We start from the raw sequence: 26,321 nt of genomic DNA, 5'->3' as shown, positions 1-26,321 counted from the left end.
ACCACATTCCTAAAGACCTATTTACTGCAGTTCTTTATCTCCAGATACCTGAGAAAAAATTACAAGGCATTCTGAAAGAAGGAAGGAAAAGGGCAACCATCAGAATCAGAACACAGAAATGACAGAAATGTTGTAAATATCAAACAGAATTTAAAACAATCGTAATTAATATTCAAAGAACTCTAATGAATTAAATAAATAGTATCAAAGAATAGATGGGCTATGTAAAGTATAGAGATGGAAACTCTAAGAATCAAAAGAAATGCAACAGCTTAGGAACGTTCTGACATAAAGAATGTCTTCGACCAGCTCAGTAGTGTATTGGAAACAGCCGAGGAAGCAATCTGATCCTGAGCCCATTTCAACAGAAACTTTCAAAACTGGAAGAGAGACAGAGAGAGAGGGAGCGAGAGAGAAAAAGAGAGAGAGAAAGAAAAAGAGAGAGAGATATTAAAAAACAAAACAGGATATCTAAGAACTGAGGGACAACTACAAAGACTCTAACTTAATGTGTAAAGGGAATACCAGAAGGAAAAGAAAAAGGAAGAGGGGAAATGTTTGCAGCAATGATGACTGAGTAGTTCCCCAAATTAATGACAAACACCAAAGTATAGATCTAAGAAGCTAATAAAATAACAAGGAGAATTAAACACACACACACACAAACTACACCTAGAATACTCAAATTGCAGAAAATGAAAAATCAAGAAAAAACTCTTGAAGAAAGCCAAAAAGGCAAAAAACATCTGTTTATAGTACAGGCAAGATAAAATACATATCTGACTTCTGCTCAGAAACCATGCAAAGCAAGAAGAGAAAGGTAAAATATGTAAAGTGAAAAGAAAATACACCCACAAAACTGGAATTCTGTACCCTGCAAAAAATCAGCCTTCAAAAATGAAAGGAATAAAAACTTGCTCAAAAACTGGCATTTACTGCCAGTTGACTTGCCATGCAAGAAATAATAAACAAGGTTTTAGAAAGAAAATTATATACATTAAAAGCTCAGATCAGCAAAGATAAATAAGCATAAAATAATTTGTATTAATTGATCTGATAATAGTTCGTTCAAAACAATAATAGCAACAATGAATCCAAACATCTGTGCTTATGCACTTAGGAATATTTACCTATAAGTGAAATGAATGACAGCAATTGTATAAGACGTACAAGAAAAGAATTAAGATTATTTTGCCTATTATAATATAGTACTCATAAGAACTGTGAAGCTGTAGCATGTTCTTGAAAAGTGAAAAAATGTTAATATATGCTGCAAATTCTGGGACAAACCTAAAAAGAAGTAAAGAAAGAAATGTAACTGAAATGCTAAGAAAGGAGAGAATATGAAACTATGTAAAATTAAAACCACAAAAGGCATAGAAAAAAGTTGAAACCAAAATTGAGACAAGAAACCAAAGAAAAGTAATCAATATGGTAGATGCTAACCCACTCATATCAATAATCACTTTAAATGTCAATGGTCTAAAATGTACCAGTTCAGAGACTGTCAGAGTGCATTAAAACAGTAAGTGTAAACTGCATGTTGTCTATAAAAAGTCCACTTTAAGTATAAAAACATACACAAATTAAAAGTAAATGGGGGCCCAGCAATTGGCACAATGGTTAACAAGCCAGTTGAGATGCCTCCATTCCATACTAGTGTGGCTGGATTCAAGTTCTGGTTCTGCTCTGTTTTATGATTCCAGTTTACTACTGATGTGCACCCGGGAGGCAGCAGCTGATGGTTCATATGGTTGGATCCCTCCCATCAATGTGGGAGACCTGGATTGATTTCCCAGCTCTCAGGTATTTGGGGAATGAACCAGTGGATGAGAGAGCACTTTCACTTTCTCTCTTTCTCTCTCTCTCTCTCTCTCTCTAAATATTTATGTGGAAGACAGAGTTACAGAAAGGCAGAGGCAAAGAGAGAGAGAGAGTCTTCCAACCACTGGTTCATTCCCCAGGTGGCTGCAATGGCTGGAGCTGCACTAATCTGAAGCCAGGAGCCAAGAGCCCCTTCTGAGTCTCCCATATGGGTGCAGGGGCCCAAGGACTTGGGACATCTTCCACTGCTTTCTCAGGCCACAGCAGAGAGCTGGATCTGATGTGGAATAGCCAGAACTCAAACCAGCGCCCATATGGGATGCCAGCATGGCAGGCGACAGCTTTACCCTCTACACCACGGAGCTGGCCCCCCACCAGACTTCAGATGAAGAAACATGATGATATAAAGAGGGGCATCACATTATAATAAGCCACAATTTTCTAAGACATTAAAATCCGTAATGTCTAAGTGCTAAACAACAAAATGTCAAAATACATTGAGACAAAAACTGTTAGAACTGTAAGGAGAAATACATGAATCCACCACTATCAATTAGAGAATATCAATGCCTCTTGATCCTAGCAAGAAGAATACCAGCACTGACATAGCTGAACTCAACGATTAGCTAGCAATACACTGGATATGACTGACAATCAATCTATCTAGTAATCAGCTAGATATAATTGACATATAGACTATATGACCCAGTAACAGAATACACATTCTACTCAAATACACATCTATCATTTACCAAGACAGACCACATTTTGTGTCATAAAATATACCTAAACAAATTTAAAAGAACAGAAACTATATATCTGCTATGGGACTACACTGGAAATCAATACCAGAAAGATAGCTGGAAAATTCCAAAATACGTGGAGATTAAATAACACAATTCTGATACCAAGAGTCAAAAAGGAAATCTCAAGATAAATGTAAAAATATTTTGAACTAAATAAATATAAAAACAGACATATCAAAATTTGTAGGATGCAGACAAAGCAGTTCTTAGAAGGAAACTTATGGGGGCCAGCACTATAGTCTAGATTAAGCCACTGCATGCATCCCATATTGGAAGCCACTTGTGGAGTCCTGACTTCTCTACTTGCAATCCAGCTCCCTGCATTTGTACCCAGGAAAGCAGAGAAAGATGGCCCAAGTACTTGAAACCCTACCATCCATGTGAGAGACTTGGATGGAGTTCTGGGCTCCTGGGCTTGGCTTACCCCATCCTTGGCCCATTGTGACCATTTGGAGAATGAACCAGTGGATGGAGAATTTCTCTTTCTCTCTTTCTCTCACTCTGCCTTTCAAATAAAGAAATAAATCTTTAAAAAAGCAAAAAGAAAACTTATGGCACTGAGTACATATATTAAAAAAAGAAAAGAAAGACCTAAAATGAATTGCTTCCAATTTGAGAAACAAGAAGAGAACATTAAATCCAAAGTATATAAAAGAACACAAATAATAAAAGTTGAAGCAGAAATTAACAGAACTGCAAATAAGAAACCAAGAAAGACAAATCAACATGACTAAAAGTGGGCCCTTCCTGAGTATCAATAAAATCAATAAGCCTCCAGTGAGGCTAACTAAGGAAAGAAAGAGAAGACACAAATAACTAACATAAGAAATGAAAAAGAAGCATCAATATAATTTTTGTGGACACTGAATGGATAATAAAGGAATAAATAAATATTCCTGTGGCCAGAATTCTGATAACACTGATGAAATGGACCAAGTTCTTGAAAGCCATAATCTTCTAAAACTCACACAAGAAAAAATAGACCATCTGAATAGGCTTTTATCTATTAATAAACTGAATTAGCGAACAATCTTCTAAAACATAAAGCACCAAGCCCAGACGAGTTTGATAGTGAATCATAAGAAGCCTCTATGATTTCGTTCAGAAGATAGAAGCTAAAGCAACATTAATTCATTTTATGAGGTCAACAATACCCTAACACTAAAACCTCACAAAGATACAAGAAAATTACAGACCAATACCTCTCATGAACACAGATATAACAAAATCTTAGCATACTGAGTCCAGTATTATGTAAAAATCATTAACAACATGATCAAATGAGATTTATTCCACATAAATAAGACTTGCTCAACATCTGAAAATTAACTAATGTAATCATCACATCAATAAGTAAGGAAGAAAAATCACATGATTTTATCAAAGATGCAGAAAGGGCATTTGACAAAATCCAACACTCATGATAAAGACTATCAAGAAACCATGAATACAGTGGACACTGATATATTAAACTTGTTAAAGAGCATCTACTAAAAAAAAAAAATCTGCTAACATGATGGTGAGAGATTTAAAGTTTTCCCATTATGATGAGGAACCAAAAGGCAAGGACAACCACACTCATCACTTTTGTTCAGCACCATCCTACTGTGAGTCCTAGTTAATATAGTAAAGAAAAGAAAATGTTTACAGACTGGGAAGAAGGTTGTCTTTGTTTACAGATCACTTGATTATTAATCTGGGGGTGGGGAACATCAGGATCACTGACCATGTAAGATCTGTGAAATCATTCGCTCTGGCCAAGATAACCATGGGTGAGAAATGAAAATCAATGAATTTATAGTAGGCTAATTTTTAAGCTGGTAATTCTTATATGGCCTGTGAATGATGTTTTTTATATATATCCAAATGGCCTTTGGCAGACAAAAAGATCCACCACCTCTGATAATCAGAAAGAACTGAGGGCTGGGAAAGAGTGGGGATATTACCGGAACTAAGTGATTATAGCAAGTTGTAGGATACAATGTTAATAATCATCACTGGCTCTCCTACATCAGCAATGAACAAATGGAATTTGAAATTAGAAATACAATATTATTTATATTACCATCATAAAAAATGGCACTTGAATAAAAATCCAACAAAACATATATAAAACCTATATGAGGAAACCTACAAACTCTGAAGAACACTATCAAAGAAGAATTGAACAAATGAAATATTCCATCCTCATGGATAAAAAGGCTGTTGCCAAGATGGCAGTTCTTCTCAACCTGACCTATAGATTCAATGTAATCACAATAAAAATCCCAGCAAACTATTTTGTCCTAATGATTCTAAGGTTTATATGGAGAGGCAAGAGTCAAAGTCGGCAACATAATATTCAAAAAGAAAACCAAAGATGGAGAACTGATACGACTCAACTCCACTAAGACTTAATATAAAGCTACAGTAATTATGACAGTGTGATACTGGTGAAAGAGTAAACTATTAGATAAACAGAATAGAACAGGGGGTGCACAGACACACAAATACAGATCTTTGGCAAAGGAGCAAAAGCAACAGTGGAGAAAAGATAGTCTTTGCAATAAATGAGGGTTGGACAGCATGCCTCCCCCTCCCACCCCAAGAAAACCTCACATCCTTCAAAAAAAATAAGTTAACTCAGAATGAATCACAGACCTAAACGTAAAAGGCCAAACTAAGATAACACAGGAAAAAAAATCTAGATGATCGTAGGTTTGGTGGTAACTTTTTAGATATGACACTAAAGACAAAATATATTTAAGAATCAACAGAGAATGTCACCAAAATAAAAAAAATCCCCTTTATCAAAGACATTTCAAGAAAATGAAAATAAAGGAAAAAATAGAGTGGAATCGGTGCTGTGGCATAGATTAATCTTCAGCCTGCAGTGCCAGCAATCCATTCGGACACTGCTTTGAGTCCTGGCTGTCCCACTTCAAATCTAGCTCCCAGCTAATATGTCTGGGACAGCAGAAGATGGGGCCCAAGTCCTTTGACCCCTGAACCCACATGGTAGACACGGAAGAAGCTCCTGGCTTTAGCCTGGCCCATTCCTGGTCATTGTGGATATTTGGGGAGTGAACCAATGGATGGAAGATCTATCTCTCTCAATCTCTCTCTCTCCCCTTCTCTCACTGTATCTCTGCCTTCCCAATAAGTAAATAAATCTTACAAACAAAATAGAGTATAAAATAGAGAAAACTCTTAGAAGGCAACAATCAGAAAACATAACAACCTGATGAAAAAATGGGTCAAAGATCTTAACATATCATCTCAGCTAAGATGATACACAGGTTGCAAATAAGCACCTGAAAAGATGTTCTGTATCATGTATCTTCAGGAAATACGAACTGAAGCAATAATAATATACCACCACACATCCATTACAGTGGCCGTGATAAATGCTGGCAAGATGGGGAACAACAGGAAGTCTCATGCATTGTGAGTGGGAATGCAAAAAGGTGCAACCACTTTGTAAACATGCTCTTACCAGTAATCATGATTCTTGATATTTACCCAAAGAAACTGAAAACTGGATGGTTAATGGATTACAGGGGTGCAACTGGATGGATTTCCAATGTTCTAAAGCATGGGAAGGATAAGAAGCGTTGTTAACACTTATTGAATATTTCAAAATGGCTAAAAGGGATTTTAAATGCCCCCCAATACAAAGTAGATAAGTGTCAGTGGTGATAGATATGCCAAATATGCTGATCTCATCATTATACATTGCATGTATCTATTGAAATATCATACTTCAAAATATGGATAATTTGCATATCAGTTTAAAAGTTCTTAAATCTTTTAATTAAAATAAAACCTTTCAATGAATGTTTACAGTAGCTTCATTCACAACTGCAAGCTTTGGAAGAGAGTAAAATGTCCTTCAAATAGTGTATGGTAAACAAGTTGCTGTACATCTAGACAATGAATTATTATCCAGCATTGTAAAAAAACAAACAAAAAAAGGAACTATCAAGCCTTGAACAGACCTGGAGGAAACTTCAATGCACCTTACAAAGTGATAGAATCCAATCTAAAAAGAATACATACTGTATAATTCCAATCATACAACATTCTGGAGAAGAAAAAAACTATGAAGACAGTGAAAAGATCTGTGGTTGCTATTATTTGGGCAAGGACAGGATGAATAGCAGAACCCAAAGAATTTTTAGAGCAATTAAATTATTCTTTACAATATTACCACAGGGTATACATGTCATTATACCTTCAACAAAACCTACTGAAGGCACACCACCAAAAGTGAGCCCTAATGTAAACTATGGACTCTGGATGAAATTGATGTGCCAACATAGGATTATCCATTGTTTCCTATAATTCTAGTGGGAAATATGAATAATGGAGGAGACTGGAAGTGTGGGCCAATGGTAAATTGGAATATCCTGTATTTTCCACTCATGTTGGCTGTGAACTCAAAACTTCTCTGAAAAGTAAACTCTATTTAAAAAAATTAATGAATTAAAAATTAAAGACAGCCACATTACCATGATTCTGGGGGTGTGCTGACTCACAATACTAACATTCTGCTAATCTGTCATTCGAGTCAAACAGTAACTTGTACTGTTTCTGCAGAAAAAATTTAACAGAAAGCTAAAAATAACCATGAATAATGTACAGGTCAACATTTTAAACTTCCTTAATGCCATTCAATGGTAACAATTTATAAAGATGTCCAAAGTATGTGAAAAACTAGGATAGTCAACTATTTTCTTTTAATGTGATTGAAATGAACACCAAAACAAAGCACTGCTTTCAGCATCTAAACTAATATGTAAATACAGCATGAACTGGGTTGAAACAGGCTTCTGGTTACTGATTCCACTGTTACTGTAAGTAAGAACTTTTTTTTATTTAGAAAAGAAAGTGGTTGAAAAAAGTTATTCTTAATATTCACTGTTTTAGAGTTAGTTTAGAATTAATTCTGAAGAACGTCAAGATGATTTATATTATTATCACAAGCCACTCTTAAAATGGCTTTTGATATATATTTTTAAATAAATCACTTGTTCAGCCTACCAACAAATGTCATAAATAATACTCATCTGGATTAAATGAACAAGAAGGAATGTACATACATGCTCACATATAAGGAAAAATAATCTTTTATCACAGCATCCACTCCCCAGTGTCAAATGCTCAATTCTCTCTTGAATATAGCAAAAGTGATTTTTAAGAGAAAAATAAGACGTGTTTTGAAAAATGCAGTACCAAAGACTGAATGGGTGGAAAAATTGTTTCAACACTTTTTCTCCTTTTCAAAAGAAAAAAAAAAAAGAAAGAAAGAAAGAAAGCAATTTAGCAGAAAGTACTGCAATAGCTGATGCCATCAGATTTATAGTCACCTTCGGCAGAGTACTGCTGTGAAAAATGCAGAGGTGCTGCTATTACAAGAAAAGATTATGTACTTTCCAGAAACGGTAGGATTAATCACTCTTCAACAGACACTCTCACCAGGAAATGTTTCAAAAGTTCTAGCCTGAATGTATTTAAAAGAGAAATGTGACCAAAAAGCATAACAAAGGTAACTCCATTAAAAAAAAACTTACTATTAACAATAATTTCCACATTATTTCCAAAATTAGTCATATATTTGCAAAGAGCATCATTTTTTAAGCAAACCTCATTTTTCAAAAAGAGATGAGTGTAAAACCAAAATTATCTTATTTAAAATATTTAAAATATTTCTTATTTAAAAACCTTACGTTGTCCTCAATATTATAGCAATCTAAGCTATTCCACATTAATGTTCATGTTAAAATCATAGTACTAATGAATGTAGGGAAATACATGTTACCACTGCATTTATTTGTCTGTGTGCATGTGTGTGTATTTCCAAAATTATTAACACCAGTTGGAAAAACGGAAGCAAATACATATCAGCCTTATTTACTGAACAAAATTATATCTACATTTATTGCCATTGGAAAATGACATTCACAAAATGGATTTAATTTCAGTTTCCAATTAAAATTCATATTCATTCTTTCCAAGAAGGGGCATGTAATTTACCTGGCTCTAAAGAAGGTAGCTAGGCACCTAAATTTCTTTATTTCTAGTGGTTTTACAAGATTTTTCTTTCTTTTTTTTTTTTTTTTTTTTGACAGGCAGAGTGGATAGTGAGAGAGAGACAGAGAGAAAGGTCTTCCTTTTGCCGTTGGTTCACCCTCCAATGGCCGCCGCGGTTGGCGCGCTGCGGCCTGCGCACCACGCTGATCCGATGGCAGGAGCCAGGTGCTTCTCCTGGTCTCCCATGGGGTGCAGGGCCCAAGAACTTGGGCCATCCTCCACCGCACTCCCTGGCCACAGCAGAGAACTGGCCTGGAAGAGGGGCAACCGGGACAGAACCCGGTGTGCCGGCGCCACAAGGCGGAGGATTAGCCTAGTGAGCTGCGGCGCCAGCCAAGATTTTTCTTTCTTAATAAATTATTTGCTTTTCATATTTTTCCCACAAATAAAAGTTACTGTTAGTCAAAGTGCACACAACAAAAATCAAATACTTTAGGAAAATGCTTTCATTCACTTTTATATTTATATATATCTATACATATTTAAATAGTATTAACAAAAATATTAAGAAAAGTCACAAATAGAAATACATTTTATTCAAAATTAGGAAGGCCTCAAACAACCTGAACGCTTGAATACTAGAACTGATCACTGAACTATTCCCAAAAGATAGATGCCTATTAACTACCTTTCTTATAATTCAACAGAAAAATAATGCCTCTTTCACAGGATCAAAATATTCTTATGGAAAAAACTAAACATGATATATGAGTAGATTATTATGTGTCATTAAGAAATACTGATTCTTGCGGGCGCCACGGCTCACTAGGCTAATTCTCCGCCTGCGGCGCTGGCACACTGGGTTCTAGTCCCAGTCAGGGCGCCGGATTCTGTCCCGGTTGCCCCTCTTCCAGGCCAGCTCTCTGCTATGGCCCGGGAGTGCAGTAGAGGATGGCCCAAATCCTTGGGCCCTGCACCTGCATGGGAGACCAGGAGAAGCACCTGGCTCCTGGCTTCAGGTCAGCGCGAAGCGCCGGCCGCAGCAGCCATTGGAGGGTGAACCAACGGCAAAAAGGAAGACCTTTCTCTCTCTCTCTCTCTCTCTCTCTCTCTCTCTCTCACTGTCCACTCCGCCTGTCAAAAAAAATTAATTAATTAATTAAAAAAAAAAAGAAAAGGAAATACTGATTCTTGGCTGGCGCCACGGCTCACTAGGCTAATCATCTCTCTGCCTGCAGCACTGGCACCCCGGGTTCTAGTCCTGGTCGGGGCGCTGGATTCTGTCCCGGTTGCTCCTCTTCCAGTCCAGCTCTCTGCTGTGGCCCAGGAAGGCAGTGGAGGATGGCCCAAGTGCTTGGGCCCTGCACCTGCATGGGAGACCAGGAGGAAGCACCTGGCTCCTGACTTCGGATCGGCGCAGCGCGCTGGCTGTAGCAGCCATTTGGGGAGTGAACCAACGGAAGGGAGACCTTTCTCTCTGTCTCTCTCTCTAACTCTGCCTGTCAAAAAAAAAAAAAAAAAAAGAGAGAGAGAGAGAGAGAGAGAGAGAAACACTGATTCTTTTTTCACTTATTTTAAAATTTATGACTCAATGGCCAGCACTGTGGTGCAACGGGCTAAGTCACTGCCTGAAACACTGGCATCACATATCACAGCAAAACTTCAAATCCCTGCTGCTCTTCTTCCAATCCAGCTCCCTGTTAATGGGTTCTGGGAACACAACAGAAGATAGCCCAAGTGCTTCGGTACCTGACACCCACATGGGAAAGCCAGTTGGAGCTTCTGGCTCCTGTCTGCATCCTGGCGCAACCTGGCCATTGTGGCCATTTGAGAAGTAAACCAGCAGATGGAAGGCGTCTCTCTCTCTCTCTGTCACTCTACCTTTCAAATAATAAAAATAAATCTTAAAAAACATTGTGACTGAAATATTAAGTTTCAAACAGTTGCAATTTAATTTTAATTTTTTAAAAATTTATTTAAACTCTATTTTGAAAGACAGAGATCTTCCATCTGCTGGTTCACTCCCCAAATGCCCAAAACAGCCAGGACTGAGCTGGGACTGGGCCAGACAGAAGCCAGAAACTCAGAATTCAACGTGGAACATGGTATCCAATGGGGTAGCAGGGATCAACTACTTGAGTTATCACCTGCAGTCTCCCAAGGTGCACCTTAGCAGGAAGCCAACTGCAACCAGAGCACCCTAGACTTGAACCAAACACTTGGATACGGGATGCTGGTGTCCCAAGTATTGATTTAAGCCACTGTATCAAATGATTATCACTCCAATTTATGAAAATTAAATATAAAAATGTCAGTAATTCTTTGCTAAACATTCTTCTCCACCCATACTTTAAAAGCGAGGCTTTTAAAAACCTGATAAACTAAAGCTAAGACTAGCAAACTTTGGCTAGTTGGCCAAACCTATCCAATTTTGTAAATGAAGTATTACTGAAACACACTTACACTCATTTGTCTATAGCCACTTTTGTTCTCTGTAGAGGCAAAGTCGAATATCTGTCAGAGAGATCATAAGGCCTAAAATAACTTACTATTTAGGCCTTTACAGAAAATATTTGCTGAGTCCTAAAGGCTTAGATCTTCATTACTTTAAGTATGTGTTTACACAGACTCATCTTGCAAATAATATCCTTGAGAGAACATACTAACTTTAAGAATCTATATATTCTGCCTTGATTTTCTAATTTTGTAATTTTTACACTGACTACTATAACTTCTGATTTCTTTAAAAGTAAAGGATATGGTTGACTTTGCAAATCTGCATTACTTTTAAACTGCACCGAATTTTCTCATATACTAATGTTGACAATTGATTGTAAAAGAAAGTTATCACCAGACATTCTAGTTGTAATTTCCAAAAGGACTAATTTTAGACATTTGATGTTTTCATGATATTATTTATAAAGAATGGTACTGAAGGGCAGACCTTTGGCACAGCAGCTAAACTGCCTCTTGGTATATATCCATATCCCCTGTCAGAGTGCCTAGATTCAAGTTCCAGCTCCACTTCTGAATCCAGCTTCTCTAATGTGCAACCAGGGAGATAGTAAGCAATATCTCAAATTGCTGGGGCTCTTTCCAGATTGAGTTCCTGGATCCCTAGGCCTGGTTGAGCCCTGGTTGTTGAAGGCATTTGGGAAGAGACCCAGAAGACAGCCAACTGTCTCCCTGTTTGTCAGTGTCTCTCTTTGAAATAAGTGAAAAGAAAGATACAAAAAAATTTTAAATGTTAGTGTAATAATTTCATTTTAGATGTTGAACCAAGAAAGACTTGGCAAAATGGGCTGGAAGTTGGAATGGAATCAAACAAAAAACACATCACAAAAACAAGACCCTGGACTCTAAATTTAAGAATTATTTGAACAGCAGGTCAGCTGCTTCACTTCCAATCTAATTCCCTGCTAATGCACAAGGAAAACAGTGTAAAATGGCCCAAATACTTGCGCCTCTGCCACCCATGAGGGGAACCAGATGGAGTTCCCAGGTGGCTCATTCCACTACTGCTCTTGGCTTCAGCCTGGCCCAAATCCAGCCATCTGGGAAAAGAACCAATGGATGGAAGATCTGCCCACTTCTCCCTGCCCCTGCCATAACTCTGCCTTTCAAATATGTAAATAAATAATGCATCTTTTTTTTTTTTTTAAATTTTTGACAGGCAGAGTGGACAGTAGAGGGAGACAGAGAAAGGTCTTCCTTTTGCCGTTGGTTCACCCTCCAATGGCTGCCGCGGTAGGCGCGCTGCAGCCGGCGCACCGCGCTGTTCCGATGGCAGGAGCCAGGTGCTTCTCCTGGTCTCCCATGGGGTGCAGGGCCCAAGCACTTGGGCCATCCTCCACTGCACTCCCTGGCCACAGCAGAGAGCTGGCCTGGAAGAGGGGCAACCGGGACAGGATCGGTGCCCCGACCGGGACTAGAACCCGGTGTGCCGGCGCCGCAAGGCGGAGGATTAGCCTGTTAAGCCACGGCGCTGGCCAATAATGCATCTTTTTAAAACTTATTTGCATGCATTTCATAATGCAATTTTAGGAACACAGTAATTCTTCCCACCATACCCGCCCTCCCACCCACACTCCTATCCCTCTTCCTCTTCCTTCTCCTGTTCCCAGTCTTATATATTACTAAGATCTATTTTCATTTAATGTTATACACAGAACATTAACTCTATTCTACACTTTGTATGAGGAAGGAAAAGAAAAATATAGAAAGAAAAGAAAAAAAAACTAAAATGCATACTGAAGGAATTTGTGGATCCAAAAGGCTTTCATAGCCTAGGCAGCTCTTGTTAAGAGCCTCAGGTGATCACTGACATCATACATAAGACAGTTGTTAAATAAGCAACAGGAGTCATTGTGTGCTAATTTCCCATGCAGGACCTTTGTTTCCAAAGAGTTGTATTATGAGACTTAATAGTAAAAATTGTTCTCAAAGAATTACTTCGTTTTAGTGGAGGATATTCTTATGTCTTATAAATTGAAGTTATGTTGGGGCCGGCGCTGTGGCGCAGCAGGTTAACACCCTTGACCTGAAGTGCTGGCCACCCATATGGGCGGCAATTCTAGTCCTGGCTGCTCCTCTTCCAATCCAGCTCTCTGCTATGGCCTGTGAAAGCAGTAGAAGCTGGCCCAAGTGCTTGGGCCCCTGCATCCGTGTGGGAGACCCAGAAGAAGCTCCTGGCTTCGTATTAGCGCAGCTCTGGCTGTTGTGGCCATCTGGGGAGTGAACCATCAGATGGAAGATCTCTCTCACTTTCTGCCTCTCCTCTCTCTGTATAAACTCTGTCTTACAAATAAATAAATAAATCTTAATAAATTAATTAATTAATTAAAGCTATGTCTAAGTGCTTGCAAAAGATGTATCATTTTGGGGTTCTTCTTTAAAGGTAATTAAGTTTCTTTAAAAAAAAAAGCAAAATTACCTTCAATATACAATAATACATCTTTTAAAAAAATTATATGAGGGCTGGCACTGTGGCGTAGTGTGTTAAGCCATGGCCTGCAGCACTGGCACCCCATATGGGTGCTGATTTGAGTCCTGGCTGCTCCATTCCAATCCAGCTCCCTGCTAATATGCCTAGGAAGGCACTAGAGGATGGCCCAAGTCCTTGGATACCTGCATCCACGTGCGAGACCCAGAAGGAGCTCTTGGCTCCTGGCTTCAGATCAGCTCAGCTACAGCCGTTGTGGCCATTTCGGGAGTGAACCAGCAGATGGAAGACCTCTCTGTCTCTACCTCTCTCTCTCTAACTCTGTCTTTAAATAAATAAATAAATATTTTTAGAAACTGTATGAACAAGGAAAAATGTATTCTAAACTTAAGGAATCACTAAAAATGTGGCTTATTATGGAAAACTGAGTAATCAGCAGTTATCTGTGTCAACAATTATGTACTCAACTTTCTCCCTTCAGCTAATCTTCCACCCACACAGAAAAAGAAAAGGTTACAGCATAAAAAACAGAGGTAGTATCCAAAATTTCTTTAAAATACAGCAGGAGAGATGAGTGTCAAAAATTTCTTTAAAATGAAATATTAGAATGAGAGATTAAAGCAACTACATGAAACTACATGGCTGCTATGAATTTAAATTTTTAAAAAACATTTAAAATGTTAATAAAATATATGGAAGGGGGGCCGGCACCGTGGCTCACTTGGTTAATCCTCCGCCTTCAGCACCCACGACCCGTATGGGTGCTGGGTTCTAGTCCCGGTTGCTCCTCTTCCAGTCCAGCTCTCTGTTGTGGCCCAGGAGGGCAGTGGAAGATGGCCCAAGGGCTTGGGCCCCTGCACTCGCATGGGAGAACAGGAAGAAGCACCTGGCTCCTGGCTTCGGATCAGTGCAGCACCGGCCGTGGCAGCCATCTGGGGGGTGAACCAACGGAAAGAAGACCAAGACCTTTCTCTCTGTCTCTGTCTCTGTCTCTGTCTCTCTCTCTGTCTATAACTCTGTCAAATTATATATATATATATGTATATATGTATATATATATATATATGGAAGATCACGGAATTGTTTTTATTGCTGCAAATAAAAATTATAAATGGTTTAAAGTATAAAATGATTATATTATATAGGAACTGGAATCATCTTCACGGGAAGTCTGAATTAAATTGAAAGTACCATTTTTCTCCACAAATGAATTGTCATACATGTAACTACAGAAATAGCTCAGCTTATTTCATAAAAATCAAGTCAAGAATCACATTGTTGCACTTCCCAAGAAGTCTGGTAGGGATAGGTTATATTAAAAGCTACTTTAAGCCGGCACCGTGGCTCAACAGGCTAATCCTCCGCCTTGCGGCGCCGGCACACTGGGTTCTAGTCCCGGTCGGGGCGCCGGATTCTGTCCCGGTTGCCCCTCTTCCAGGCCAGCTCTCTGCTGTAGCCAGGGAGTGAAGTGGAGGATGGCCCAAGTGCTTGGGCCCTGCACCCCATGGGAGACCAGGAGGAAGCACCTGGCTCCTGCCATCGGATCAGCGCGGTGCGCCGGCCACAGCACGCCGGCCGCGGCGGCCATTGGAGGGTGAACCAACGGCAAAGGAAGACCTTTCTCTCTGTCTCTCTCTCTCACTGTCCACTCTGCCTGTCAAAAATTAAAAAAAAAAAAAAAAGCTACTTTAATGAAATATATTCAAATCTAAAAGGCAGTATATAAGAAAATGCCCTTCTCTTTATGATTTTTTTTTTATTTGACAGGTAGAGTTATAGACAGTGTGAGAGAGAGACAGAGAGAAAGGTCTTCCTTCTGTTGGTTCACCACCGAAATGGTTGCTATGGCTGGTGTGCTGCGCCCATCCAAAGCCAGTAGCCAGGTGTTTCCTCCTGGTCTCCCATGCGGGTGCAGGGGCCCAAGCACTTGGGCCATCCTCCACTGCTCTCCCGGGCCACAGCAGAGAGCTGGACTGGAAGAGGAGCAACCGGAACTAGAACCCAGCGCCCATATGGGATGCTGGCACCGCAGGCGGAGGGTTAACCAAGTGAGCCACGGCGCTGGCCCTGCCCTTCTCTTTATAGCATCCTGTTATAATCTTAAACAGATAAACATTTGGGTCAAACAACAACAACAACAACATTTCCTTAATCTGTAATCCCAAAATACTAAGTACACTTTCTGATGATGCTATTATGTCAAATCAGGTCACGAAATTCCCATCTAAGTACTGCAAAGCAAAGCAATATTGACATTCTGATTATTAATTTTCTTCTTGTAAAAAAAGTGCCTCTACCAACGCATAAAGTTAAGGCCAAATAAATATAACCACCAAAGCTTATTTTTCATATGGTGATACTCAACCTTGCAATCTAATCCATATGTACACTCCCAACTACAAATACTCTAAATTATTATACAAATATCAAATTCAATATCCAAATTACATCCCAACAATTCAAGGAAGACTTTTTATATCATCTCTCATAAAAAAATTAATAGGGGCCAGCATTGTGGCACAGTGGGTAAAACCACCACCTGCAACTCTGGCATCCCATTTAATCGCTGGTTCAAGACCTGCCTGCTCCACTTTAAGATTTTATTTACTTTTTTGAGAGGTAAAGTTATAGACAAAGAGAAGGAGAGACAGAAAGGTCTTCCATCCACTGGTTCACTCCCCAAATGGCCACAATGGCCAGAGCTGGGCCAATCTGAGCCAGGAGCTCCTTCCAGGTGTACCATGTGGGTACAAGGGTCCAAGGACTTGGGCCATCTTTCACTGCTTCCCCAGGCCATAGCAGAGAGCTGGATTGGAAGAGAAGCAGCTGGAATTCAAACCAGGGCCCATATGGGATGCTGGTGCCTACTGCGCCACAGTGCTGGTTCTGATTCAGCTTCCTGCTAACGTGCCTGGGAAAGCAGCAGAAGATGGCCCAAGTCCATGGGCCTTTACCACCTACATGGGAGACTGGAAGAAGCTACTGCCTCCTGGCTTCAGCCTGGCCCAGCCCCAGCTGCTGTGGCCAATTAGGGAGCAAACCAGTGGATAAAAGGTATCTCTCTCTCTCTCTTCCTCTTCCTGTGTAAATGAATAAATAAATGTTTTTTTAAAAAAATGAAATCATGTGATTAGGAACTGAACTTTTTTTTTTTTTTTTTAAAGATTTACTTATTTGAAAGGCAGATACAGAAAGAAAGAGAAACAGACAGGGAACTTCTATCTCATGGTTCACTCCCCAGCAGAAATGGCTGGGGCTGGGCCAGGCTGAGCCCAGAGCTCCTTCTAGGTCTCCCATCTGGATGCAGGGGCCCAAACACTTGAGCCATCCTCCACTGCTTTCCCAAGCACATTAGCAGGGAGCTGGATATGAAGTGTAGCAGCTGGGTCTCCAACTGGCACCCATATGGGATGTCAACTTTGCAGGCAACAGCTTTACCCACTATGCCACAGTGCTGCCCTACAATGTTACTTTTAAAGTAAATTAATCTTATTTTTATACCAAGACCATCAACACCAAGGAAAGGAAGATAAAGTTTGTCACTATTATTTTAAAATGCTCAATGAGATCTTATCTGTTATGTAAAGAAAACGCTACCACCCATCATCCTATTCAATGTGAGCTACTGCTTCAAGGAAAAACACCTGTGTGTCTCTTTATTCATATTCTCTTTCCTGATACCTCTGATACCTTTTGTAAAGAAAGGTTTAGACTTATGCATCTACTGACTTCAATTATAAATGCAGTCAACAGACACAAAGCAAAGGGAGCTACAATGGGATGGACTTAATACATCATCTTCTTTACTGAGAATAATCAATCAGAAGCTCACACTACACAGACATATCCAGAGAATTCTCAAATCCTCCACAGAAAAAGAAATGATAAGATCTGAGACCTGGAGGGACTCATAGAAGTCATATATCCTAATTTTGTCATTTTACAGGAAAGGAAAAAAAGCATAAGAGATTTGGGTTCATTTATACAAAGTTAGTCTGTAGACTAGAATACACACCTATTAATAATGTAAGTTTTCAAAAATTCTTTTTCCTTTGGATGGCTATATCAAGCTAGGATATTCAAATTATACTACAAAATAGAAATAAAGGAGAATACCAATCAGAAATAAAAACCCATCTAACCCAAGGCAGAAAAGCTCACAAAGCACAGACTTGATTCTCTAGCAGTTAACACATCCTTTTCCATTCCGCACAATTTCTATTACAGTTTATTTCCTTCTACAAAAAAATGCACTGCAAAATAAGCCATTTCCAAGCAGAGTCCCTATCTAGTTATTTCTGAAGTAAATGTACCTATTTCTCCCGTTATAGTAGTCCATGCTAATAATCCTAACTTATATCTGATACAGTACAAAGTCTTCTTTTTATGCCAAGTCCTCCTTAATGAAGAGCCAAGAATTGAGAAGTTAAAGTACTTCATTCAAGGTCCTTGTTTCTCCTCTAGAGCCAGAATTCCATGAACCAAAGTATGGAGGGGGAAGAGGAATGTATAAAAATGTGGCTAAATTCTAGATAAACTATTTTACTTTTAACAATTTCAAACAAAAATCATTTCAAAATATTCTAGTAGTATTTTTTGTAAAATAAGTAAGCTGCAAGTCAAAAAACTTAATACCATCTTACAAGTATCAAAAGTCAATAAACAATCACTTAGTACCTAACATGTGAGAAACTTTCACACACATTATCTCATTCTGTCTAAATACAAATTTTGCAAACTTGTAGTTCAGAAGAGCATACCATTTCAAAGACAAATTCAAAGAAGAAAACAGTACTTTTCAAGATCTTGGCTTCAAAGACTACATCAGTTTCAAAAACAAAGGAAATGAAGACCTTCTAACACAGTGCATACCTGCCACCAAATTTCTTCTCAGCAATAATTTGTTAAAATAAATGAATGAAGGACCTGAAAATTCAAACCACAGAATAACTATCACATTAACAATAACAACCATAGAACATTCACCAAATGTCCTGGCATGGTCTTAAAAGTTATATGCATGGCCGGCGCTGTGGCTTAACAGGCTAATCCTCGGCCTTGTGGCACCGGCACACCAGGTTCTAGTCCCGGTTGGGGCGCCAGATTCTATCCCGGTTGCCCCTTTTCCAGGCCAGCTCTCTGCTGTGGCCTGGGAGTACAGTGGAGGATGGCCCAAGTGCTTGGGCCCTGCACCCGCATGGGAGACCAGGAGAAGCACCTGGCTCCTGGCTTCGGTTCAGCGAGATGCACCGTCCGCAGCGGCCATTGGAGGGTGAACCAATGGCAAAAAGGAAGACCTTTCTCTCTGTCTCTCTCTCTCACTATCCACTCTGCCTGTCAAAAAAAAAACAAAAAACAAAAAACAAAACAAAAAAAAAACGTTATATGCACACACATTGCCACATTTAATCCTGAAGATAGTCTCATGAGTCAGGTAGGGTTACTAATCCCATTTAACTTGTCAAAAACTTGGGTCAAGGGCAGTGGATCTCAACCAAGAGCACCTAGAAGTAAGTGAGAGATAGAGGAGGCAATACTGGCCTGTTAGTAGTAGAGGCCAGGAATATTAAGTATCTGCAACGGGCTGAACAAATACATAGAAGTAGCCTGTCCAAAATGCTACCATTATTAAGAAACACTGACAGAGAAAAACGGACAAAATCAAACAGCTTGTAATGACTTTAAATATAAATGCAATAATGAAATCACCAAGGACCAGCCCAAAAAGAAATCCAATGTAAAAGTGTATCAAATTCTCATGCCTATTTTAGTCCAAGCTACCTTCCCAAAAAATGCAATGTGGTAAAAAATAACAATTTCAAATTCTACATTTCTCTGCCCACATCTTTGCCAAGTTCTCCATTTGTTTTATAACTGCTTCAATGCTTTATGTGCAAAACATTACCATCCTTATTTATTCCCCTTCTCTAATTCCCCTTTTATCACACCTCATCGGGGTTCACTGTACTATATTGATTAAGTTATCTGAGTTAACTTTTGGATTTTTTCCATCCATGACACAACTGTCCTGTTAATCATACAAAAAGTCACACAGTCTTCCTGAGAGCATCTCCTTACAAAACTAAGATCCCTAACTAAATTGCATTCAGATATCTTAGGTTAACATTCAAAGTCCCTGATCAACTGGCTCCTTATTTCGCCCCTAAAACAACTGGGAACATTTTTCCCACTATCATCAAAACTACCACGGTAATTCCCTTTTCTATACTTTTGTCCCTACTGCTTTCCTTGCCTGGAATAATTTTTCTACTCTTTCCTGCCATTCTGAAATCTTATCTACCAATGTAAAGAAATCTTTATCAAGGGACCAGCATTTCAGCATAGCAGGTAAAGCCACCACCTACAACTCTGGCCTCCCATAGGTGCCCCATTCAAGTAAAAGCAATTGAAGACAGCCCAAGTGGTAGGGCCCCTGCTACCCACGTGGGAGACCTGGAAAAAGCTCCTCGATCCCAGCTTGCACCTGGCCCAGATCTGTTTGTTGAAGCCACCTGGGGAGTAAACCAGCTAATTGAAGATTCGCTCTGTCTCTCCCTCTCTCTCTGTAACTCTTTCAAAGAAATATATAAATCTTCTTTGAAAAAAAGTCTATCAAATGTAATTACCTATACTCTGATTTTGTATATCAGTAGACCCTGAAATAACTTCAATTAATGTTTATCTGGTTCTAGTCTTCTGATTAGAATGGAAAACTTTTTGAAGGGTCACATTTTCATTTCTTTTATATTATATACAACACATAGATATTGAAAATCCCAGAATTACTTCTTGAAGAAATCATCTAGTACAGCACCTTCATTTTTCAAGTAAGAAAAAACTAACTCAAGAACGAGTGGGGCTGGTACAGGTGGTTAAGCCACTGCCTGTGACCCATATGAGCACCAGTTTGAGCGTCCACTGCCAGTTCTGATCCAGCTCTCAGTTAATGTGCATGGAAACAAAACAAAGACGGCCCAACTGCTTGGGGCCCTTCCACCCACATGGGAGACCCAGATGGAATTCCAGGCTCTTCGCTTTGGCCTGTCCAGTCCCAGCCATTTCAGGAGTGAATCAGCAGATGGAAGGTCTCTGTCTCTATAACTCTGCCTTTCAAATAATTTTTTTTTTAATCTGAAAAAAAGAGGACATGCAATTGTTCACTGAAAAGACAAGAATCAAAATTCAGGCCACAATATACAAGCAAACGTTGTATGACACTTAACAGGTGCTTGCTAAATAATCCCCAAGGTATAAAAATTGTTCTGTACCTGCACCCAGCATCATTACTGCAACTTAAAAGACAGTCCACACCTCATCAAAATAGACTGCTTATTACACAGTATTTTCCACTACTCAAGAAGACAATTAAATTCTTTGATGATAACCTGATAATTATTTTTTCAAAACCATAAATTTCCACAAAAACTCATTAAATATAAAATTCCATTCCTCTGCTTATTCCTTGAAATGCTAATATATAAACTGTCCTCATTGTATTAGACAAAATTTTACCTTAATAACTAGACAAAATTTTATCTTAATAATAAGATTAGGGTAGGCCATGATTATACTACAGCGCAAAGTAATTTGAAATTATACTAATAAAATGGAAGTCTAGATAAAGAGAAGCAGCATTAAAAATGTCTTTATTCTTCAGTTAGAAACTATCTTGAGTTTTTTTTACTTCAATTTATTCATCTGGGAATAAACAATGGATCCCTTTACCCCAATAGTTCTGATCCTCAGTTTACTCCTAAGAAACAAACTGTAGTATTTCTACATAGAAAAAAGAGTTCTAATCTTCAGTTTACACCTAAAAATCAAACTGCATGTATTTCCATGTAGAAAAAGAGAAGAATTAACATCATTAAATCATATTACCACTATATACTTGGTACATAATAAAGTATGCTTTCCTGCTTATTAATAAATGTATCTCACTCTCACATTCTCCCCAAAAGCCAAGACAGGTGTGTACTTGGTATCTTTATAATGATACTATTCTTTAATAGATATTAAAGTAGTAAACAAATCCATTTTGCTTTATGGTTAGCTAGATATTATTTAAGTCTTCAGATTTTCACTAATCCTTTTCTACAAAAATTAGATATCACATATAATTTTCTCACTTAGTATTTGGTTTTCAACTCTAGAGAGATCAATTTAATATAATCCTATACCATTTTGGAACTGCCCTTATTAATCAAATCAGACATGCATTTGTAATTCTAACAACATGATCCTACTAAAGACATTTACTCTCTGTTCTGCAGTTAAATGAAAGAGAAGACTTTACCTACAAATATACTTCTGCTCTAAAGAAACTTTTCAGGATAAAAATATCACAAGCTACAAAAGTAATATGAGAAGACAATAAAGAAAAACATAAAAGAAACCAATTGCAGTAGGGAAATATACAAAAGAGCAAGTTTAATAAATGTAGTTGTAATAATCTGCATGTTAAACCAATATGGAGCTTTGGAATTAGAATCTATAAATTTAGATATCTAGTTTCAAAAATAACAAAGAAAATAACATGTCCCTTATACCACATATTTAGAAAGCCAGATAAATATAAAAATGTCTTTGTTATTTTCTACAAATCAGAGTCATAATAAATAATGCTCACCAGCTTATTTACTACTTAAACCTAACAGAAGGAATGACCAGGTGGTATTACTGGTAGTCAAGCCAATTTGCCACTCTAGTATAGTCTTACAAATCTGATAAAAAAGAAGTGTAAAAATGATTTGGTAACCAGTTTTCCAGACTGCATTCTAAATATAGTAAAGAGGTGTTAAAAAATTTATAATTGTAAGCTACAAATACAAGTTCACTTTCGTTCATGTAATATTTAACTGCAAAAAAATATATATACTAGAAGTCACATCTAAGTGGTAATTTTGGACACTTGACCGTGGCTTTTAATGGCAATCTGTATTAAGTCTAATATCAAAACTACTTTTTGTGACAATCTGTAATTATTCAAAGGCATTAAGATTAAGCGTTGTCAAAAAAAATATTTCTTTCATAAAATCAGTCTTGCTGATGGTACTCTTCTATAAATACATTAAGTTATAAAAGAGCCACATTGGTTATTAAAAAGAAAATATATATATATATGAGATCCTGAGACAACACTGGGGAAAGAGCTAAAAGAAAAGCAAAAATAATATACAAATAACTTATTTAATTCAACTTGACTTTTTTCTTCTAGTCCAGTAATGAAATTCTTTTCTTAAACAAAATATGCTTTCAGTTCCAAAGAATCCATCTAGAACAATGCACTGGTCTTGTCACTGCAGTTTTGCTCAACACACAGTACTCACACTGACAAAATTTAACTTTATTTCCATCTTCATGAGTCTAAAGTAAGAATCCTAAAATAGAAGGTTGTAATCACTGGATTCAAGAGTAAAAATGTGTAAACATTTAAAAAATATTCTAGTCTCAACTATCTAGATATTTGAGGAAGAACAGTTTATATATATTGTCTCAGAAACTAACATATTCAGATTTAGTTCATCAGATTTAATCGTTTAAATAAGTGGAACTGCACTACTAATTCTATGTATGTTAGACTTCACTTACAACACAGTTGAATAGACCACATAAAAACTGTTAACATTTTAAAGACAGTACACTAAATCACAAATGAAACATAAAGCATGTCCTGATACCATAGAATACTTCTTTGAAATAAGCTTGAAAGATCAGGAGTAAAATGCTTGACACAATTTAACTCAAATGCAGATAAATCTAAAATGTAAAGGGATAAAACTTCTCACCCACTTCCATTTTTTTTTGACAATGTCTACTGAGATCACCTACTAATTTTTTATCTGTTCATTATCAGCACATTTCCTCAATAATATACGGAGGTATATATCCTACAGATGGCTGAACAAAGCATTTTTTCTATGTTTAATTTTAAAAATAAGAGTATTTAGATTAAGTATGGTTAAATGTCATAGAGAAAACACACACAAATTTTATTTCCAAGCTGAACAGTAGGAAAGTGAAAAGCAGTCTCAATTGTTCAGGCTAAAATAATGATCTTGAAAAACATTTTTTAAAATATTTAACAAAATGCTCATAATAAAATTACCATAGTTAACACGCATCCAGGAAGATTCTTTTCTATACTAACACTTTAATGCAAAACTAACCTAACAGTTTGTACATGTACACAACAAATGTAGACTATAAAAGGGAAACTGTGCAGAGAGCACATTCATACCTACGCATTACACAAAAAAACCTCTAAAACTTGCAGAAATATTAACCCTTCATAACTACTCATAGAGCATCACTGCATTTGTTCTCTGCTAATGATTTTTCTAGATGGATATGTTGGAAACAACCACAATCCAATTCAAATTGAACCTATAATTCATTAGAAAAACACACATCTTAAGTTCAATGTCCACCATGTACAATATTTTAAGAAGCAAATAAAATGAACACTGTACTACTATCTTTATGACTCTCCCTTAACATACCCTTTGCAATAGACCACTAGTATATGAGCACATCTATTTCCCCTCAGAAATGTCTAGCCTGTTGCAAAAAAAGTAAGGAGAGCAAAACTTTACATTTCTATTTTGATACACATTTACCTACTATAAACTGAACATAGAGACATCAAGGCCACATACAACACACAAGTAAGTATAATCAAGGGAAAAACAAACACCACACCTTGTCTTTGGAATTAAACAAGAAAAGAAAATTTTCTTTGGAACTTATCAGCAACACAGAAGGACTGAGGAGCACAGAGTAAAAATTAAAAAATAAAATTAAAGAAAGGATACAGCCTTAAAGCACCAGTCTGAGTTCCCACTGCCAGGATCTTCTGTACAGGATCAAAGGCCAGGGCTGAGGGTTGATAGGGGAATCCATGGCGCACAGTCTAGGGATGGGCAGGTGACATCACAGCAACCAAGGCAGCAAGCAAAATTTAAAAATAGAAATGTCAACAGAGGCATTAGAATTCAGAAACAACTGTATAATCTAATCGAACACATACACATGCACTTACTGCTTTACAATTTTTTAAAAAATGGAATCTACCTTAACAAAGTAATTCACATGGAACCTGAAATAAACAAACATCTCAGTGTGACACATTACATTTTGCTTTTCCTTAATAATGGTAGAAGAAAATTCTCATTAATATTCCATATTAAGTCTGACACCAAATTACAAAAGTCTGCAGAGGTATAAAATTCTGTAAACTTGTTTTCAAGAGTAATCACTTTATCACTACTTTATTTGGATGCTAAATCCAAGTACTTCCTAGGAAAAGCTGCCATATAATTACTTCTGCCAAAAAATTGCTAAAGCAATTGCTAAGCCTCCACCCCAACATTTTTCAACTGTAAAAGAATGAAAATGGGTACAACATATACTCGTATTTTTTGCAACTTACTATTAAGCAAATAATTTCAGGGATTTGGGGCAAAACATTGACTCTTTAAGAAACTCTTCCAAAGGAAGGCATGACTGTCTAAGAGGAAGGCAGGTAGGTATTAATTGCAAAACAACTTTGTAGTGCTCATTGAGCAGTGGGTGAATTAATTCGCTGCATCATTCTCTCTCAATTACGGCATGCTAAGGCACTCAGTGTGTCATTAATTGGAAAAAATAACAGTACTAACTCTTTAAAGATACAGAGTGATAAAAAAAAAAAAATCTGCGATTTCATAGTGTAAGCTCCTCCAATCCATTTTAAGGGAAAAGTGATGAACAGAGATCTGGTTGAACAGGTTTGGCTTTTGGATAAACAATATTCATTAGACACTGTTTCCAAAGGGAAACTTGGAAGTTGGTGAATTACATTAAAATGCTTGGCTACAGAAGCTTTGAGATTATTGCCAGCAGTGTCAGGATACGAATTAAATGTTAGATAATGCGTCTGAAGCAACCTTGAACGGACTGCTACGTGTGAAAACAGGAGAGGGAGGGAAAAAAAAAATCAACGAAAAGGAGTAAGATCCGATGTCCAAAATAACGCACCCAGGAAGCATTTGCTAGCGGAAGAGCCGGCCCTTTATTAAAGCTGACGGACGCTCTCTTTCCAAGTCAAGCCCTCAGTGCCCCCCAAAACGACCCCGACTCCCCAAGACGGCGTCGGGGGCTGCGCGCCCGGCTCACCTTGCAGAGCTGAAAGTGCTCGGACTGGAGCGTTTCCTGGATCTCGGGCTCCCGGTTCCCAGGCGGGTGCTGCTGCTGCTGCTGCTGCTGCGAGGACGACGAGCCGGCGGTCAGGCCGTCCAGCACCTTCCTGATGTTGAATTTCCTCATGGTCTCGGCGGGAGGACAGGCGCCGGGGGTCCCCGGCGGGGTGCACGGGCCGGAGCCGAGGGCAGCTTCGACCGCGGACCCAGAAGAGTGCGAGTGTGAAGGGAAGGAGAGGCGGCAGCTGGGGGTGGGGGGAAGCAAAAGATAATCCGAACAGGAAATACTGCGACGGCGAGAGCGCGGCGGCCGCGGGAACACCGCGCGGCGACCCCTCTTCCTCCCGGCGGCTGCTGTGGCGCCGCGGCCGCCTCCTCGCTCCGCGGCCCGGCGGCGGCAGCAGTGGCGGCGGCGCCCGGAGCCCGCTCTGCCCAGCCTCACCTGGCCGCGGGCGGGCTCTGCGCCGCGCCGCCACCCCGGCTCGCCCCCGCCGAGTCCATGGCCCGCGGCCCCGCCGCTCCTCGCCCGCCCCGACCCCGCAGTCCCCTCGGCGCGTC

The 26,321-nt window shown here is 38.7% G+C and overlaps 1 protein-coding gene across 5 annotated transcripts in view; it reads right to left on the bottom strand.

Annotated features, from left to right (window-relative positions):
• The window catches only part of STXBP5 (syntaxin binding protein 5), a 228,252-nt gene extending 202,137 nt beyond the window's left edge, over nt 1-26,115 (bottom strand). For all 5 annotated transcript variants that reach the window (XM_062186890.1, XM_062186892.1, XM_062186893.1 and 2 more), the window contains exons 1-2: nt 25,741-26,115; nt 24,399-24,496 (exon numbers count right to left, since the gene is read on the bottom strand). In XM_062186890.1, the coding sequence (XP_062042874.1) occupies nt 24,399-24,496; nt 25,741-25,890 (248 nt within the window). In that variant the 5' untranslated portion in view covers nt 25,891-26,115. The remainder of the gene's footprint in view (nt 1-24,398; nt 24,497-25,740) is intronic.
• Between the last annotated feature and the right edge of the window lie 206 nt (nt 26,116-26,321).

This window comes from Lepus europaeus, chromosome 3, assembly GCF_033115175.1.
Source record: "Lepus europaeus isolate LE1 chromosome 3, mLepTim1.pri, whole genome shotgun sequence".
NCBI lineage: Eukaryota > Metazoa > Chordata > Mammalia > Lagomorpha > Leporidae > Lepus > Lepus europaeus.
The sequence above is the reverse complement of the archived record's forward strand: the minus strand, read 5'-3'. Positions and strand labels throughout refer to the sequence as shown.